The sequence below is a fragment of the Mastomys coucha genome, unplaced genomic scaffold, assembly GCF_008632895.1.
Source record: "Mastomys coucha isolate ucsf_1 unplaced genomic scaffold, UCSF_Mcou_1 pScaffold9, whole genome shotgun sequence".
Lineage (NCBI taxonomy): Eukaryota > Metazoa > Chordata > Mammalia > Rodentia > Muridae > Mastomys > Mastomys coucha.
This window is the reverse complement of record NW_022196915.1, coordinates 102912998-102932084: the sequence shown is the minus strand read 5'-3', so window position 1 is coordinate 102932084 and position 19087 is coordinate 102912998. Positions and strand designations below refer to the sequence as shown.

General features: G+C 45.0%; 1 protein-coding gene across 3 annotated transcripts in view; it reads left to right on the top strand.

The window, feature by feature from the left end:
- The first annotated feature begins 3284 nt into the window (after positions 1-3284).
- Tgds (TDP-glucose 4,6-dehydratase) overlaps positions 3285-19087 on the top strand; it is a 17969-nt gene continuing 2166 nt past the window's right edge. Inside the window, exons 1-10 of one of the 3 annotated variants that reach the window (XM_031361653.1) lie at positions 3285-3397; positions 5508-5574; positions 7832-7900; positions 8364-8454; positions 11498-11640; positions 13558-13656; positions 15653-15712; positions 16582-16625; positions 17707-17872; positions 18972-19030. In XM_031361653.1, the coding sequence (XP_031217513.1) occupies positions 3312-3397; positions 5508-5574; positions 7832-7900; positions 8364-8454; positions 11498-11640; positions 13558-13656; positions 15653-15712; positions 16582-16625; positions 17707-17872; positions 18972-19030 (884 nt within the window). In that variant the 5' untranslated portion in view covers positions 3285-3311. Of the gene's footprint in view, positions 3398-5507; positions 5575-7831; positions 7901-8363; positions 8455-11497; positions 11641-13557; positions 13657-15652; positions 15713-16581; positions 16779-17706; positions 17873-18971; positions 19055-19087 lie in introns of all 3 variants that reach the window. The other 2 variants (XM_031361652.1, XM_031361654.1) reach the window with 2 other exon arrangements.

Below are 19087 nucleotides of genomic sequence, written 5' to 3'. Positions count from 1 at the left end.
ACTTCCCTCCGGTGTTGATTCTACTTAGCGACAGTCCACCTCTGACTTCTGAGTTAGAGAGCACTGTAGAAAACACCATTTCCCAACATCACGTTCCTTCATCCCTTTAGTACACAACCCCACGCTCTTTGGAATATGGGTTCAAATATTTCAGATGACCATCTCTCAATGAATGCCATCCTTAACACTATCAGTTCCATACCCACCCTAAGCCCCTGTGTGGATGACATTTGCAATTCCCGTTGGCTGGAGTACTCCTACGGTCCCTCTCCTTTGCTCCCCTTTGCTGCTTCTACCAGCGGCTCCTTTCCCAACAAACTCGAAGAAGCCCTCGTGACACGCTCAGACTGTGTCAGATTTCAGTGCAGCCAGAATACCTTACTCCTCACCAGGTCAATTACCACAAAATACTGGAAATGACCTCCAGTTCATCTGAATTTCTCACTCTATTGTAACATGAAGATAGTCAGAGGCGGTGAGTGTCTTGACGAAAGCAAGAATAGGAACTCAAAATTGGGTCATGAATAAGTTCGTACAAATTATCTTCACCCAACAAGACATTCTTTTTATAATACAAAAGCACATACTCACCACATACCTCACGTTTAAATAAAGAAACCCCGTCAACAGCAGCTTCAGCACTCTTGGCTTCCCAGAATAAGGGTATTAGTATTTTGAGACTTTTAATTTTTATCGTAGTTCTTTTTTAATATGAGCAATTCATTCATGTAGAGAAATTTTAATCCAGCAACATGGCTGCTCTTACAAGGGGCCACATCTAAAGACATTCTAGATCTACATGATCTGACTGGAATGCAGACATGCTCTGGTTACAGTATCATTTGCCTGGAATACAGACACGTTAGTGCATGCCCTTAATTCCTCACCATATAGGTAAAGTTAGTTCCTAGGAGGAAGCAGCCATGTTTGAAAGTGATGCCTACCTGATGGCCAGACAAAGTGATGAATCGGAGAAAGATATGACAGAATGAGTCAGAGATAGGATATGCCCAAAAAGAACAACATAGGAGAGGGAGGCTTTGAGAAAGAGAGAAAAAGAGAGAGGCCATTTACCAGGACAGTTTTTACAGAGTCAGGTTGCAGAGAGAACAAGTTAGACATGGGTAAAGAGAGAACAAGCCAGGGAATGAGAAGGAACCAGAAGATTCGATCCGATTGTTAAAGGTAGTATGAAATTAAGCAATGCAATTCAGTTAAAAGCCAAGAGAATCTGGATTGAATCAATCATCTTGAAAGATTAGGCTGTACGAAAGCCTAGGCCAAGGGATGGTTAGAATCGAGAGAGAAATGTGCTGGTGTCAACCCAAGCCATGTATTCGCACAGCTTGGGCTTGGCTCTCATCTCATTCCTTCATCTGAGGAAATCAAACTGGCATTCACACATGCAGCTTGGGAAAATGTTCATAGCCAAAAGTATATAGAGCAACATTTTAAGTTGTGACTTCCTAATATGGAAATGTAGCCTTTGTTAATATTTTCCAGTGGATATTTTCAGATAAGCCTCTGAAAATGTAAGTGGTGTTAAACTAAAATTTTCCTGGAGACTGTCCCTAGTATTCTGAATTACTACATCAGAACTGCCAACTTAGTCAGCTTTAGCCAGTCAACGTGCTCCCAACTGACCAACTATGTCTGTATGTGGGAGAGATATTACATCAGCGTTCCCTCGAGAAGGCACGATTAGATCCATAGCCTGTGAGGTCTGTCCTAAACATTACCTCCAAGACCTATGTTCTTGTGTATGGGAATCTTGTTTACATGTATGCTTATGTACTGTAAGGGTACAGTGTTCTTGGAAGCCAGAACAGGGCTTCCAATACCCTGGAAGTGGTGATACAGAAGGTTGTGAGCCACCATGTGGGTGCTGGGAGTCCAACCTGGATCCTCTGCAAGAGAGGCTACTATTCTTAGCCACCGGGCCACACCTCCCTCCAGCCTTTGTTTATACATACTGACTGCCTGGGTTGCTGGGTGGTGCTCTCTGAGCCTTTCTTTCAGAGCATTGCTTGGTTTTTCATTGTTTGCTAAAATAAAATCCTACTAAGTTTAATTTGTCTAAAACTTTAATAGTATTAATGATATACCAAGAACAGGGGTAAGGTTGTCCCTGAAGGAAAAGCAGAACATGAGCTTTGATTACTGTAGGCATTTTCCTTTTGTCTCACATCTGTGTGTGTGTGTTTGAAACAAGGTTTCTCAATGTAATTTGGCTGTCCTGGAACTCACTCTGTAGGCCAGGCTGGCCTTGAACTCAGAGATCCACCTACATCTGCCTCCCAAGTGCTGGGACTAAAGGTGTGTGCCACCACTGGCTAGTTTCATGTCTTTCTTCTTCATCAGTAATGTTGTACTTATACACTGAAGACATTTTTTTTAATGCCTCAGTACATAAAAAAAGCATATGACTGCCAATCATTCCTAGTTGGTAGAGCCTTGGAATTCATGAAGAGCAAGAAAAGTTCAAATATAAAGAGCAGTGAGCAATCACATGATAAACCCACTTGTGGATGAATGTGTGATAGATCTGGTCCGAGAAATGAAAGGCTTTGCCTCTATGGAGCAGAGAAGGTGAGCAATTACATCATTGGCCTATGTTTTGATGAATGCTAAGAAGAAAGATTAAAAAAAAATGTTTCTGCATGGTTAGGTTGCAGTTTAAATTGAGTCAAGGAACAACTCCAATAGGATGACACTCAGCCTGAGAACTGAAGGAGGTTAACACTAGTCAGACACCCGAGGAAAGGGCAGGCAGGCCAGGGAAAAACACCTGGTGATGTGCATAAGAGCAAGAAGGACCAGGATGGGGGCAGAGTGAGCAAAGACGAGACGAGAGGAAGACCTGACAGGGAACTCTTCGAAACATACTTATCATGTTTGCAAGTAGCCTCCGCCTTTTGTGATAATATTCACAACAGTGAAACGTAACTTTGCAATGCAACTTCCCATTTCCATACTGCATACATTCTGGAGGATTCTGCTCAGCTGGGAGGTTCGTCTATGAACATAGCTGAAGTTCAAGAATGAAGGAAGGCATCAAATCATAACTCCCAGTCTCTAGGAACCTATAGTAGTAATCCATGCTGGTGACAGAGGGCTAGAGAGCCGGCGCCTGCGCCTGCGCAGTGCCACTGCCGTCCCCGCCCCTCCTGCTGTCACCTGGGAGAACCAGGAAGCCTCTGCGACTTCCTTTGAACGTGTCGGGGGCGGGGCGTGTCGTAAAGCGTCGTGAAGGTGCCTCCCTTGGTTCTCCGGACGCCGCGCTTTCCGGCACTGGCGCTGCTGAGCTGAAGATGTCGGCGGCGAGCCGGGAGGAGCGCTCTGGTCCTCCCGGCGGCTTCGCGAAGCGGGTCCTGGTGACCGGGGGTGCTGGTTTCATGTAGGTAACGGTGCCGGCGGCTGAGAGGTTTCTGCCCACAGACCCTAGCCTTTCCCCGCGGCTCTCCTTGTCTTTGGCTTGGAGGATCCGCTATGGGGAGGGTCCGCCCAGTTTCCCTCACTTTCTGCCCAGCAACGACGAGGTTGCTTCGAATTTGCGACTTCTTTAACACCTCTCCCACCGAAAGGGGAACTCAGGAGTGCTGTGGTGCCGCCCGGCCTCCTACCTGCCCGGAGGTGTTCGCCGCCTGTCACTTTTTTGAGAAGCACCCATCAATCAGATAGAGAGCTTTCCAAAAGCTCACCTCGACGCGACGCGAGGGTCGTAATGGGACTCTTTGTTTTGTCTTGTCTTTTTAGAAACCGTTTACAAATCCCTTGTTATTCCCAGCTTGTTCGAGGCTCATACCCACCTACCATCAACCTGTCCTTTCTATTTGTGTCAAGGATTAGTCTTAATTTGACTTCTCATCACTGTCCCCTGACTGCTGTGTGCCTGGTACTGCCTTCTTCTCCTCAGAACACTGCTCCGATACCTCTCCTGATTGATCTTCGTGCTTTCTTTACACTTTTTAAAAAGTGTGCTCCTATGCAGAAGTCGTTGTTTTTAAGGAAGTGAGATGCTGCTGCTTAGAGCTTTACAGTCATGGTTTCTGTGAGACTTATAATAAAAGTCCAAAACCTTTATCAGATCTAGAAGACCCATGTGCTCAAGCCCTGCTTTCCAACCTAATCTCTTGCTTTTCTGTACTGGTCCACACCCCCCTCAGGCGTCCTGGAGCACAGTAGGTTAGTGCCTCGTCCTGACTTGAGACAGTTGCGCTTCTTTCTTGCATAGGCTATTAATTTCCCTGCATATCACCTTCAGAGTGCTTTCAGGACCACCTTAGGCCACCGATGCACTCAACACTCCCTGAAATTACATTGAGTATTTGTGTTAACTTGTTTATGGCCTTGTCCTCCTCCTAGAATATAAACTGTGTGAGGGTGGACTGATGTTCATTAAGCACCCACAGAAAGAAAGGTCAGGACCATATATATCGTGAAGGTCTTCAGTAATTGTTGAGTGGATGGATGCATGAGAGATACACAGGCAGCTGTTCTGTCCTCGTAGAACTCTATCTCCTGCATGGGGAGGTGACAGAGAGTCTTGGTTACTGCCCAAGAGCAACACTTTGCTGGGGATAGGTAGCAGGAAGCTGAGGCTCACTGAATTAACAGGCGTGTATGTGGGAAAACGCATGTACTTGCATGGAAGGGCTGGTCCACAAAGAATGTACTAGAAAATGAGGGAAAGGGTCACCAGGAACAAACTTCACCTTCACAGTTGGTCAGTGCTTGCCATTACTCCCAAGGACCCAAAATATGTTTTTAAAAATATATATCTCTGGAGGTTCCTTTTACTGAGATAGCTTCATTTCAGGGTCCTCTGAAATCCAGGAACCACTGTCAGTACCAAGCTCAAACTCAACTCTATAGTTACTAGCCTAGGAAACCTGGGTGTAGTCCAGGACCCCCCTGAGATTTTAGGCTTACACAAGCCAACTTGTAGTACCAAGAGAGCAGTTGCAGAAGTCACTGTAAGCAGAGGCACATGGTAGTGAGTATGCTGTAATGCTGTCTGTGTAGATCCATCTCAGTCCTTGGAAAGTTGCAGAAGTCACTGCAAGCAGAGGCAAATGGTAGTGAGTGTGCTGTAATGCTGTCTGTGTAGATCCATCTCAGTCCTTGGAAAGTTGCAGAAGTCACTGTAAGCAGAGGCACATGGTAGTGAGTGTGCTGTAATGCTGTCTGTGTAGATCCATCTCAGTCCTTGGAAAGTGTGCTGGACTTGTGCATTTACTTTGACCAGGCTTTACATTTTTCATGCTCACACTCATGACATGTGTGGACACCATCCTTTGGTTAAACTAGGTTTTTTTGTTGTTCTTCATTCTCAGGAGCAGACAGTTTTATGTGGCACAAGGAAGATATGAGAATTTATAGGGTTAGAAGTGCACATGTGTGGTGTGTTACCTCTTACTATTTCCATACTACTCCACAGCTTAGGGGATGTTAAGAATCGAGGGAGGTTAATGTATGTCACTCACAAAGATCTTGTCTTCTTGTAGTGCATCCCATGTGATTGTCTCCTTAGTAGAAGATTATCCCAACTATATGATCATAAATTTAGACAAGGTAAGTATGCAAATGAGCTTCGTGTACTAAAATCCGACCTCCATTTACCTCCAAGCCAGGGAGCTTTAAGCAGCAGGGCCAGAGAACTGAAGAGTAGCACCTGGCAAGATGTTCAGGTCATGTTTTCTATGTGGTCGGCCCAGCCTCTTAGACTGTGTATTGTCATGTGTTCATGCTGTGTTTAATCTTAGGTCAAAGCTTTTGAAACTTTTATTTTGCTAGCCTATAAACTCAGTGTTTTTAAGTGCAGTATTTTTAGCCAAAGAAAAAATTTAAAAATTCTATATATACATTAATTTTGTGATTACTATTTTGAGAGGGTATTGACTTTTTAAAATTAACTTTGATTTTATAATTGCTGCTTCCCAGAAACATCTGTATATGTATTTCTTTTTAGCAGTAGAATATAATTGAAACTAGTTGCAGGGGCACTTGCCTATAATCTGAGCACTAGGGAGGTAGATGCAGGAGGATCAGAACTTTAGGGTCCTCCTTGAACTATATAGCAAGTTGAGGGCCAGCCCAGGAACACATGAGATCCCATCTACAAACAAACAATCGAACACAGTGAAAATAATCTAGTCTTGAAGTCTTGTAGCCATGGTTAAAGTTTCCGTGAAGAATGATTCTTTAGTTTAAACAAAAGATGCAAACGGTTTTCTTATTTTTATAAAGTACAATGGCAAAAATGTACAGGCAAAGAATAACCACTAACTTTGGCATATTTTTCCTGTCTTAATGTTACAAAGAGGTGAACAGAATTCTTTTTCTTATCATTCCTTTACTTGGGGGTAGGGTCATTCCTTCCCTCTGTGACTCCTGGGTTCAGGCTTGGTGGCAGTATCTTTAGCCACTGAGTCATCTGGCCCGTTCTGAAGTTATATATAGCTCAGGCTGCCCCTTAACTTCTGATTCTTGCATATCTGCCTCTTTAGTAAATCCTTCTAGCATGCAAAACCACAAGCATCAGATGCAGGTGGATCTCTGTGGGTTCGAGGCCAGCCTGGTCAATGCAGGTAATTCTAGGACAGCCAACGGTACATACTGAAGTCTTGTCTCAAAATATATAAGTAAAATAAAAACTAATAAATTATGGGTGGGTGGGTGTGTTCTGCATGTGAGCTATGTGCTTACGAGTGCAGTTGCCCTCAAAGGCCAGAGGTCTTGGATCTGGAACTCCAGAAGTGCAGGCACGGGTGGTTATGAGCCACTGATGGAGGAGGCTCCAGAAGCGCAGGCATGGGTGGCTATGAGCCACTGATGTAGGTGGTGGGAACCAAACTCAGGCCATCTCGAATAGCAGCTAGTCCTCCGTCCTCTGGAATAGCAAGCAGCTAGCGCTTGTAACCTTTGAGTTACCTCTCCAGCCTCAACTGGCTCTTTAAATGCACTCACTGTTCACCGTGGTAGCTGAGGAAGGTACGTCTACAGGGGGTGAGCTTACCTCAGCTGCTTTCCCTTCTGTTAAGAACTGAACTTGTCTAGCTACCAGCAGCTGAAGGGGAGCTTAAGCAGGAACTTTTTATTTTTAAATTAATCTATTTATTTACTTAACACCCCGATATCAGCCCCCTCCTCCAGTGCCCTCCTGTTACAGGTCTTTCTCCCGTTCACCCCTTCTCTGAGAAGGGAGCATCCCCTAAGCCCCTGCACATCGGTCATTGCAAGAGTATGCGCATCCTCTCTTACTGGGGAATAGGATCCACAGGCAGGCAGCAAGTTCAGGAACAGGCCCCATTCCAGGTGTTGGAGCCACATGAAGACCGGGCTGCACATCTGCTACATATATAGGCAGGCCTATGTCCAGTCCATGCTTGCTCTTTGGTTGGTGGTTCAGTCTCTGGGAGGCCCCCAAGGGTCCAGGGTAGTTGACTCTGTTGGTCTTCCTGTGGAATTTCTGTCCTCTTCAGGACCCACAGTCCTTCCCCTGGCTTTCCACAAGATTCCCGGAGTTCCTGGCTATGGGTCTTTGCATCTGTTTCTGCCTGCTGTTAGGTGGAGCCTCTCAGAGGAGAGTTAGAGCAGGCACATTTTTAAAGAGAAACTTTGTAACAGTGTTGCTCTTCTGAAAAGTAACAGTGACCCTCTTTTACTTTTAGGATGTCAGAAACTTAGGTCTAAAACAGCAGGAAACCTTAGGAAGACTTGTTCTGGGGTCGTAGCGTTAGACATTTATGACCTTTAAACTAAACTGGCACATTGTGGAAAGGCTTGACTTGCTTTGTCCTGTTTCCTCACCCATATTCTCTCTCTCAAGCTGGATTACTGTGCAAGCTTGAAGAATCTGGAACCTGTCTCTAACAAGCAAAACTACAAGTTTATACAGGTGTGGAGTTTTCTTACAGTTATCTGACAATGCCTCACAATCTCTGTGTGTTACAAACATGTTAAAGGTCAGGTCATTTCCAGAAGTAGCTCCCGGGGTCACCCCAGCTTTTGGGATTGTTTTAAATCTGTTTTAGTATTGCTCTCTAAAAGGTTTATTTTTCTTAATGCTAAAAAATTTCCTAGTGGTTTTTTGCTTTATAAGTACGTGATAGAAGTCAGCACAATATTTAGCAGAGGTTGGTACTCAAGAAAAAATATGTTTACTTGAAACATATTTTCAGAAATATATTGAATTAAATACATATATTCTATGCCAAAGAACATTGTTTTTACACTTGCCTGGCTGCTTGCCTGACTTGGAGATATTCTCTGTTGAATTTAGGGGTGAGAACTGGAGGGGGTGCTAAAGTAAAACTGGTTATTATGAACCCCCACCTTTCCATGTTTGCCTTTCCATGCAGGGTGACATTTGTGACTCTCACTTTGTGAAGCTGCTGTTTGAAGTAGAGAAAATAGATTTGGTACTACATTTTGCTGCACAGACACACGTAGGTAAGCGCTGTCTTATGCTGGAGTTGGGACTGGCATTTTTCTTTGCTAGTGAATAAATTCCAACTTCAGTAACAGGTTGGCTAAGCAGGAACTTCAGAGTCTGTGGCACCAGAAAACACAGCCCCATGTTGTACGTGCTGACAGAAAGAATCGGGCTTTGTTTTCTTTTGTTTGTTTTTAAGTGGGTTCAGGAATCAAACTTAGCTCCTCATGCTTGAGTTGACTGGCACTCATGTGTTGACGGAGCCGCCTCCTCAGCCCGCATAACTGGTACTTCCTATAGGTCACGTTTTATTCATGTGTGTTGAAGTGGAACATTCAAGTGGCTTTAAAACCTTTGGTTGAATCAAACTCAGACTAATGATTAATTCTGAAAGGAAGGCCTGAGATGGTCCTTTAGTTAGTTATGTCATTCCTTTTGAGTGGCAGGTACCCCAGGGAATATTATCTGGACCACTGTGTGCATTTGAGATGCTGTTTGAAAATTCAGCTAGCTTTCCCCTAGGAAACATGACATAGGTGTAGAAGAGTTAGGTCAGATAAGCAGCGGTAATGTGGGCACCGGTGGCCCTGACGCAGGCTGAGGCAGCACTGCTTCAGAGCCAGCTGGCAGGAGCCGCTCTCCTGCTTCCTACACTCTCACACCTGCATCTTCCTCTGCTCTTGGATTTGCTGTCCAATGCTTGGTCTAGTTCAGGCTGCTTTTAAATCTTGTATTATAAGTGTACGTGTGCAAGTACACCTTTGTACACATGCACGTAGGCTTTTTTACGTTTTGTCTGTTTCTGTACTTGTAGATGCTGGGTGGATAGCTGTGGGTACTGTGGGCTTCGGTGGCCCACAGATGTGGTTTAACTTTAGTTAGGCGTTGGGTTACTCTCACTTCTGAGCACTTAGGTATTACTGTGAACTTTGTTGTCCTAGATCATGTCCTTAAGTACACCTTCTGTGTGACATCTGTCCGGGCTCATCACGCTTGCTTTCTTCAATAGAGGATGTCACAAACAAAGTCATTCCAACTTGCAGCTCTTGTCAGATTGTTTCTGTGGGGCCAACTCATTATGTTTAATTTATATTTTCCCAATTTGTAGGATGATTATGTAGTTTTTATATTTTTTATCATTTAAATTTCTATTATAAGATTCTGTTGAGATCATTTGACCATTTTTTAAAAATGCCTATTTATATAAGTACACTGTAACTGTCTTCAGACACATCAGAAGAGGGCATCAGATCCCATTACAGATGGTTGTGAGCCATCATGTGGTTGCTGGGATTTGAACTCAGGACCTCTGGAAGAGCAGTCGGTGCTCTTACCCACTGAGCCATCTCTCCAGCCCATATTGAAATATCTTAATAAGAGATATTTTAGTAAGCAGACTGAACAGTGGTGATCTCTTGTGTATTCTCAGCTACTTGAACCTGTATCTTTATGATATCATATTTCATGTGTGTGTATGATATGTATGCATGTTTGTATGTATGTGTGTGGTGTGTGTATGAGAGAGAGAGGGAGAGAGAGAACGAGAATGTTTGTATGTTTGTATAATTGCACAGGTACATGTTCCTGTGCTGGCACGTGCAGGACCCAGAGGAAGAAGTCACATGTCCTACTCTGTTGTGCTCTGCCTTACTTCCTAAGACACAGCCTCTTACTAGACCTGACACTCACTAGGCTGGGTGTCCAAAAAGCTCCTGCACTCTACCTGACTCCACTCCCCGGTGCTGGGATTATAGACATGTGCAGCATGTGGTGCTGGGATTACAGACATGTGCAGCATGTGGTGCTGGGATTACAGACATGTGCAGCATGTGGTGCTGGGATTACAGACATGTGCAGCATGTGGTGCTGGCATTTGAACTCATGTCCTTCTGCTTGCACAACAAGTCCTCAAACCCACTAAGCCACCTCCCCAGCTCTGATCTTTCTTCTTTGGTGATGTAGGCTGCCTTGAAATATAGTTGACGTGGTTGCGCTGGGGACCAGCATCACATATGCTGTGGGGACTCTTCCACCATCCATCTACACCTCCTTTGCCCACATGCCTGTCTTAACAGTTTGAGAGTGGGCCATGTGAATCAGGGTGCTCAGGACTCTGAGTTACGGTGTGTTCTGACAGAGCATAAAGAGGAGCCCGGGTTATGGTGTGACTGACAGAGCATAAAGAGGAGCCCGGGTTATGGTGTGACTGACAGAGCATAAAGAGGAGCCCGGGTTATGGTGTGACTGACAGAGGATAAAGAGGGGCCCGGGTTATGGTGTGACTGACAGAGGATATACAGGGGCCCGGGTTATGGTGTGACTGACGGAGGATAAACAGGAGCCCGGGTTATGGTGTGACTGACGGAGGATAAACAGGAGCCTGGGTTATGGTGTGACTGACAGAGGATAAAGAAAGGAGCTGGTTACTCAGGCTCATGGTTTTGGGGTTGTCTATCTTGATTGATAGATTAGGTCAGATAATCATTTCTCCTAATTTTCTCTCCCAATGATACATGTGATTTTAATCCTAGGTGGCCCAATTCTGTACAGCTATAAGAGAGTAACTAGGCAGTTAGCTCTAGAAGTTTACTAGGAAGGCATTGCTAGCCTTCCTGCACGTGCACCCCAGTCCATGGCAGTGCACCCCAGTCCATGGCAGTGCACCCCAGTCCATGCTGGATCGGCCTTTCGGTCTTGTATCCAGATTTATCGGGAATGTATTTGAGTAGAAACTATTTAAAGATGGTTATTTTTAGGGGTGAAGAAACTTGTACTGTTGTTCAGAGAGTGGTGTACCTATAGTCGGAAGCAGTGTAGCCCGATGCAGGAGGGGTTTGGTAGGTTTTGGGTTGCTAGATGTCAAGTGAAGTATTAAAGAGCGGGAAACATGGCCAAGATGAAGTAAGGCACCAGGCTCCGTGTCGCCCTTTCTTGTGTTATTTTCTAACCCGCAGCAGCTGTGGTGGGCAACGGGCAATGAGCACTCTGACACCCCAGTTGGTTGGCATTTGGTTTTTCCCACAAGCAGAATTATTGTAGCTTTTCTCTCATCTCTTTTAGATCTTTCATTTGTCCGTGCCTTTGAGTTTACGTACGTCAATGTTTATGGTACTCATGTTTTGGTAAATGCTGCTTATGAAGCCAGAGTGGAGAAATTTATTTACGTCAGCACAGACGAAGTGTATGGAGGCAGTCTGGATCAGGTAAGCTCAGAGTATATTCTGTTTACTGGGTACCAGGATAGACTCTGGCTGGCTAAGGTTCACTGGGCTTTTCCTGGGCTCTTCCAAAATGTTGCTTTGTCCTTTGCTCTTGTCAAGTGAGGAGTGTGACCTGAGGAACCATTAGCACAGCAGTGCAAATGTACTCCTGGTCTGACTGCTCTGCAGCAGGCGGCTGACCTCACTGTTGTCCCAGTCTCAGATGATGTCAGCTCCTGGGAGCTCACTAGCGTGTCAAGGATGAGTAAGCAGTTTTGAAGCTGGACTCTGTTCCTTTGTTGTTATTTTGGAGACAGGCTCTCACGGTGTAGCCCAGGCTTGCTTGGAATCCCCTGTGTCGTTCAGTCTGGTCTTAACCTCATGACTTTCTGCCTGTCTCCTGAATGCTGATATTATAGGGATGTACTGCACGCCTGGATCTAATCCTATGAAGTCATTCCTAATTCTTGTACTTTTTAGACAGAGATAGCACCATTAGTTAGTCCATAGTTTCCCTCGGTCCTTCCTCCTAAACATATTGGTCCATTCCTTCTAAACTGTTGGGAAGTTGGAAACAGTCTAGGTGAGTAACTCAGCGTTGAGTCCTTGGTCCGTGTGTGTGAAGCCTGATTTCGATCCTAAGCCTGGTTAAGAAAAAAGTCTCAAAAAAAGAAAAAAGAAAAAAAATCTGTGCAGGTAACAGTCACTGTGTGCTCACTCTAACCTTTATCATCTGCAGGTAACAGTCACTGTGTGCTCACTCTAACCTTTATCATATGTGCAGGTAACAGTCACTGTGTGCTCACTCTAACCTTTATAATGGTTAGACAATCTCTACCCAGGTAATACCTTAGTGTAGTCATGTGATCTTGTACAGATTGAAAGAACTAATGGCAGTCAAAGATTCAATTAGGTAGAAGAGAGTGTGGCTCCTCATATTTCTGAAGCTTCAATCTTCAGATCACTACCATGATTGATATATTATCACCCAACTGTTAACTGGTAAAACTGCAAATTCCGTTATAGAAGTATATTTTTGTATAATTTTTTTAAAGATTTATTTATTTATTTTATGTTTATGAGTACACTGTAGCTATCTTCAGACACATCAGAAGAGGGCATTGGATCCCATCACAGATGGTTGTGGGCCACTATGTGGTTGCTGGGAATTGAACTCAGGACCTCTGGAAGAACAATCAGTGCTCCTAACCACTGAGCCATCTCTCCAGCCCCTCTTAAACACTTGTAATTTCTGGACTTTTGCTGTGGTATTGCTGTGCCAGCACTTGGTTTCTACTCTCTGGAAGATCTTCAGATTCATGTTTTGATAGAAAGCATTCAGCAGTGTCAGGTACTTAGGGAAGGTCCCAGTGTTCTGGTCCCAAGTCTGCGGAACTGTCCTTCTAGTCAAGAAAATTGAGCTATTTATTTATTTATTTAAGATTTATTTTATTTATTTTATGTGTATGAGTACACTGTAGCTGTACAGATGGCCGTGAGCCATCATGTGGCTGCTGGGAATTGAACTCAGGACCTCTCCTTGCTCCAGCCCCGCTTGCTCTGGCCCTGCTCACTCCAGCCCTGTGTTGGTTTGGGGTTTGTCTTTTTTGAGACAGGGTTTCAACTCTGGGCTACATTCCTCCTCCATCCAAGCGCTGGGATTATGGATGTGACCACCAGAGCGAGAAACGGATTCTCAGATGCAATGATTGACATTCCACACTAGGAGCATGCTTGGTTTTCCATTTTGTTTTGCTCTGTATGTCTGTGTAGGACTGTGTATACACTGTGTATGAGTTGGGGTTGAACTCAGGTCCTCGTAAATGTGACCTGACTACTGTTGAGCCACACACGTAGACTTTGTAATATGTTTTCCACTGAGAGCGTGTGTGTGATTCAAATGTGTTCCTTTAAAACTAGGAGTTTGATGAATCCTCACCCAAACAGCCTACAAACCCTTACGCGTCATCAAAAGCAGCTGCTGAGTGCTTTGTGCAGTCCTACTGGGAACGATACAAGGTAGGCGCTGGTCTCTGAAACGTGTTCTGTTTTGATTTTCAAGACAGGGTCTCACTGTCCCTGGCTGTCCTGGGATTTATTTATAGACCAGGCTGGCCTCAAACTCAGAGAGCCACTTGCTTTTGCCGCCTTAGTGCTGGGATTAAAGGTGCTGTCTGTCTGTCTGTCTGTCTATATATCTATTTATGTCATCTATCTATGTATCATTCATCTATGTACGTATGTATCTATCTACCTATCTTTCTATCATCTATCTCTCTCTGCATTATCTCCCCTCTCTGCCTAGCATCTATCCTGTGAGTAAATGTGTGTATGTGTGTAGTGTGAGCGTGGCAGTCAGAGGCAGTGTATGGACGCTAGTTCTTTCCTTGCACCCTGCATTCGGGCCATCAGGCTTGGCAGCAAATACTTTGACCATCTCACCAGGCCTGACTTCTGAAACCCTGAAACCATTAACTGTGGACGTAAGTTTTAAAATTCTAAGCCAGCTTTGGCATGGAAGAGCTGGCTTGAATGTGGGTAGTAAGGGTTGTGAGTACCGACCTCTCACGTGGCGGGGTCAATCGAGGTCTTGTTCCAGGAAAGCACTAACATGGAACATACTTCATCCTGCTTCAGTAATAGAACATTACAGGCTAGGAGGAGAAGCTCCATGGAAGCCCTGCAAGGCAGCGGTGAAGATCCCTTTCCTGGCAGTGGCTTTTCTGTATGACTCAAGAAGCCGCGCCTCTCTATGGAGACTTGTAGACTTGCGGCTGGCTGCTCTGACAGTGCTGTACTGACGCCTTCCCACCAGCCGTTGTCGGTTACAAGGGGCTGAGTCAGAAAGACAAGCAAGAGGTCTCTCGTGTCCCCTTGCTCTCTGTGGTGGGCCTTTTTACTTGTAAGAGTTGATTCAGTGGAGAGGGCCAACTTGGTATCTATTGTAACTAAATGTAGACTGCTGGAAGCCATCTTGGAAATGATCATGTGGAAGGAAGGCCTCAGTGTTTAGGGAAGGAGCCTCTTCTTCCTGTTAGACCCTCTGCCTTCATCTGACCCCTGTGCTCGCCTGTGGTTGGTTTTTAAATATGGTCTTATGTGACCCTGGCTGGCCTGAAATTTAGTGTGTAGAACGTGCTGGCCTCAAACTCAGAGATCCACCAGTCTCTGCCTCCTGCATTCTAGTATTGAAAGCATGTACCACCAGGCCTGACTTTTAAAAGTCAAAAACGGGATCTCATTACATAGCTCAGGCTGATCATGAACTAGGAATCCTCCTGCCGTAGCTCACGAGTGTCAGGACTACAGGTGTGAGCCGTCTTTATGAGACTTACCTCTTGTTTGAAGAGTAGGGCGGCAGTGGAGATTGTCATGGAAGCTTCGGCATCCCTCTTCCTCAGCTGTAGGTCCGCAGTCATCAGTACAGCTGCAAAAGTAGCTTTGTTCACTTTTCTGTCAGCTGGAGTGTGGATCAGTTTTTTTTTCTTTTTTCCGGGTTTGGGGAGGGGCGGGCCTGGGAGGACTGGGAAGTTATTGGTTTTGTGATGTGAAATTCCCAAATGGTCAATAAAAACATTATGTAAAATAATATATATTATTACAAATACTTTTTTTTTTAAAAGATTTACTTATTATTATATAAGTACACTGTAGCTGTCTTCAGGTGCATCAGAAGAAGGCGTCAGATCTCATTATGGATGGTTGTGAGCTACCATGTGGTTGCTGGGATTTGAACTCGGGACCTTTGGTAGAGCAGTTAGTGCTCTTAACCACTGAGCCATCTCTCCAGCTCCTACAAATAAATCTTTTATATACTATATCACACACACATATACACCCATACCTACCTACCTACCTACCTACCTACCTACCTACCTACCTACCCCAGACAGGCCCTTCAGTATGTGCTGATAATGGGTCATTTAGGCACTAGTGTTTTGAAACTTTGTATATTTTAAAATAACCCTGATTGTCAAATCCTTTCTTTACACTGATGTTGAATATTTACTCTAAGTTCCCAGTTGTCATCACAAGAAGCAGCAATGTCTATGGACCACATCAGTATCCAGAAAAGGTAAACTTTATTTTTGAATCTTAGTGGTTTTTACTGGTTGTAACATTATTGAAAATAATCTCTGAGTAACCATTTCTCTGAAGTAAATTGTGTTGTAACTGTGCATAATTACATGCTCTGTGTAGGCTGCATGCACATCTCCTCAGACTCTGTGTAGGCTGCATGCATCTCTTCAGACTCTGTGTAGGCTGCGTGCACATCTCTTCAGACTCTGTGTAGGCTGCATGCACATCTCTTCAGACTGGGAGTCTGAAGCCAGCCCCAGCTTGGCACACTGCAGCTGGCTTGCCTTTAGGTCTTGTCGCTCTTATCTTTATAGTGGGGATGTAATGAAAACACGGAATGTTTAGGGTCCATTGTGACGATGTGTGTAGACATGTCTTGTCTTCCCTGGATTCTAAAGCACCATGCAGGACTTAAGACTGTCCACAGTTGTGTCCGGGCACACAGAAGTTAAAGCTAATTAGACAGTGGTGTGGAGAGCTGGACTTACTGTGTGGGCGCTTACACATAAGGGAAGAGTGAGACATGATGCCTGCCTTTATGGGAGAAGTCACCAAAGAGGTGCGAGTGGTGGCTGCTAACTGTCCACAGTCTTCCTCTGAATTCCCATGATACCTATCGTTATAAAGATTATAATGATTTTATGAAATCCCAAACTACCCTAGAGTTCTTTTACTCACCAAACATTATATTTTTTCATAAATTTAGGTTAAAGGAATTGGAGTGTATCCCTCCATTGGAATGCCTGTGGAATATATACACACACACACATATATACATATATATAATAGTTTTTAATCTTACAAGTTTAAATTGATATTAATGTTGTTTACAAAGTCTGAACTGACATGTAAATATTCTTCTAGGTTATTCCAAAATTCATATCTTTGCTGCAGCACGACAGGAAGTGGTATGTTGTTTACTTCTGCATTCATGTCCGCACTCTGCATACAGTGCTCAGTATAACCTGGAGCCACAGAGGCCATGGGCTCAGCGTCCTGCAGCTCAGGAACGCTTTCTCCACTCCATGTGGTGTTTTCATAACTAAAGTGCGTCCTCAGGAGTAAGTAAGGTAAAATTCGAAGTTATCTGCTGTAGAATTTTGAATTTCAATAATTTCCTGTTTCCAAATGATTAATATAAAACTAAGATTTTCCCCTTTTCTTATGCGTTATTCTTGGGTCCTGGAGCCTGAAGGCCTCGTATATCCTGGGCAGGCACCCTGCTAACGAGCTGCAGCCCTGTGATTTCATTTGTAACTTCTGAAATTGCTTAGGCTGGCCTTGAACATGGAGCCCTCCTCCCCCATCCCCAGGTGGCTGGAGTTACAGTTTTACGCGACCCCCATACAGCCTAGGCATTTCTTCAAATGGATTTATGGTATAAAATTAACACATATTTTAGGGATCTATGTTTTCCACTTTTTAAATTAAGAATCCTTCAGAAGTTTGGGTATAAGAAATGGGGAAGAAAATTTAAGGGAATTGATTTGTTCATTCAGAGATTTCCAGGACCTCTAGGAAGTGGCTTCCTCAAAGTTGAGCTGGGCGTGACTCACTCACTCACTCACTCACTCACTTACTCACTCACTCACTCACTCATTTACTCACTCACTTACTCACTCACTCACTTACTCACTCACTCACTCACTTACACAGTCACTCACTTACTCACTCACTCACTCACTTATTCACTCACTCACTCACTCACTCAATCACTCACTTACTCAGTCACTCAGTTACTCACTTACACAGTCACTCACTTACTCACTCACTCACTCACTTACTCACTCACTTACTCACTCAATCACTCACTCACTCAGTCACTCAGTTACTCACTCAGTCACTCAGTTACTCACTCACTCACTTACTCACTCACTCACTCAGTCACTTACTCACTCACTCACTTACTCACTCACTCATTCACTCACTTACTCCCACTTGGAAGCTTCCATTGTGCGCTTTATGACTCTGCCTTCTTTCGTCATTTAGCTGTATCCACGGGTCAGGGCTTCAGAGGAGACACTTCCTCTATGCCGCTGACGTGGTGGAAGCCTTCCTCACAGTCCTCACAAAGGGAGAGCCAGGCGAGATTTACAACATCGGGACCAGCTTTGAGATGTCAGTCGTCCAGCTTGCCAGAGAACTGATCCAGCTGGTATGTCTGCTGTGAGAGGGTGTTTGCAAGGTGGTCCCCAGATACATTCCTGTCGCTGGAGTGAAACGAGCAACTTAAGGAGGAAGACTGGATCATGACTTAGAGTTCTCCAGGGCTAGAGTCCATTACAGGGGTGTGTGTGTGTGCGTGGGTGTGTGTGCGTGGGTGTGTGTGCATGGATGAGGGTGGGGAGGACATGGCTTGAAGGCAAGAGTCGGAAGCTGGCCAGATGCATTTTCACCCACACACAGGAACCAGAAGGAAGAGAGAACAGGAAGTGGGGTGAGGCTGTAAAACCTGAGAGCCTGGTACACTCTGCCGGGCCAGGCCTCACCTGCTTAAGCTTCTGTAACATGTCCAAGCCGTGCCACCAACAGGGGACCAAGGGTTCAGATACACAAGCCCATGGGGACACTTCTCATGCAGACGACCACTGAATCACTAAGCTAAAACTGAACAGATGGGAAAACAATTCCTAATTCTGTGTCCCCGTACCTTCATGTGAAACGGCGTTAGCTCTTGAGGGAAAGAATACTCCGGCATCCTCTAGCTGTGAGAAGTCCCTCAGCTTCAGAAATGGGCGATACTACTGTCAGAGGCAAAGAGCTGGGAGGGAAGCATGAACAGCTACCAGGCCGCAGCACTGATGGTCATCCTAGGCGCTTGCCCATCCCCGTGCTTACCTAGTTCCTGCTCTTCTGAGGTGTGTGGACTGAGTGTAAGCTCTAAGGATGGAAGAACCTTTGCACTCTTCCTCCTCCTCCTCTTCCTCCTCCTCTTCTTCCTCCTCCTCCTCCTCCTCCTCCTCTTCCTCCTCCTCCTCTTCCTCCTCCTCCTCTTCCTCCTCTTCCTCCTCCTCTTCTTCCTCCTCCTCCTCCTCCTCCTCTTCCTCCTTCTCCTCTTCCTCCTCTTCCTCCTCCTCTTCTTCCTCCTCCTCTTCCTCCTCCTCTTCCTCCTCCTCCTCCCCTCCCCTCCTCCTCTTCCTCCTCCCGCTGTGAGGCTGTTGTCTTTCTCCTCTGCTTCTGTCAGCTACTGAACACAGTTGTTGCTCTGGGCTCTCATTGTGTAACATGGCTCAGAGGTCTGCTTCCTTTGACAGATCAAAGAGACCAATTCAGAGTCGGAAACGGAGAGGTGGGTGGACTACGTGAGTGACAGGTGAGTGGATTCTGTGAGTGACAGGTGGGTGGACTACATTAGTGACAGGTGGGTGGA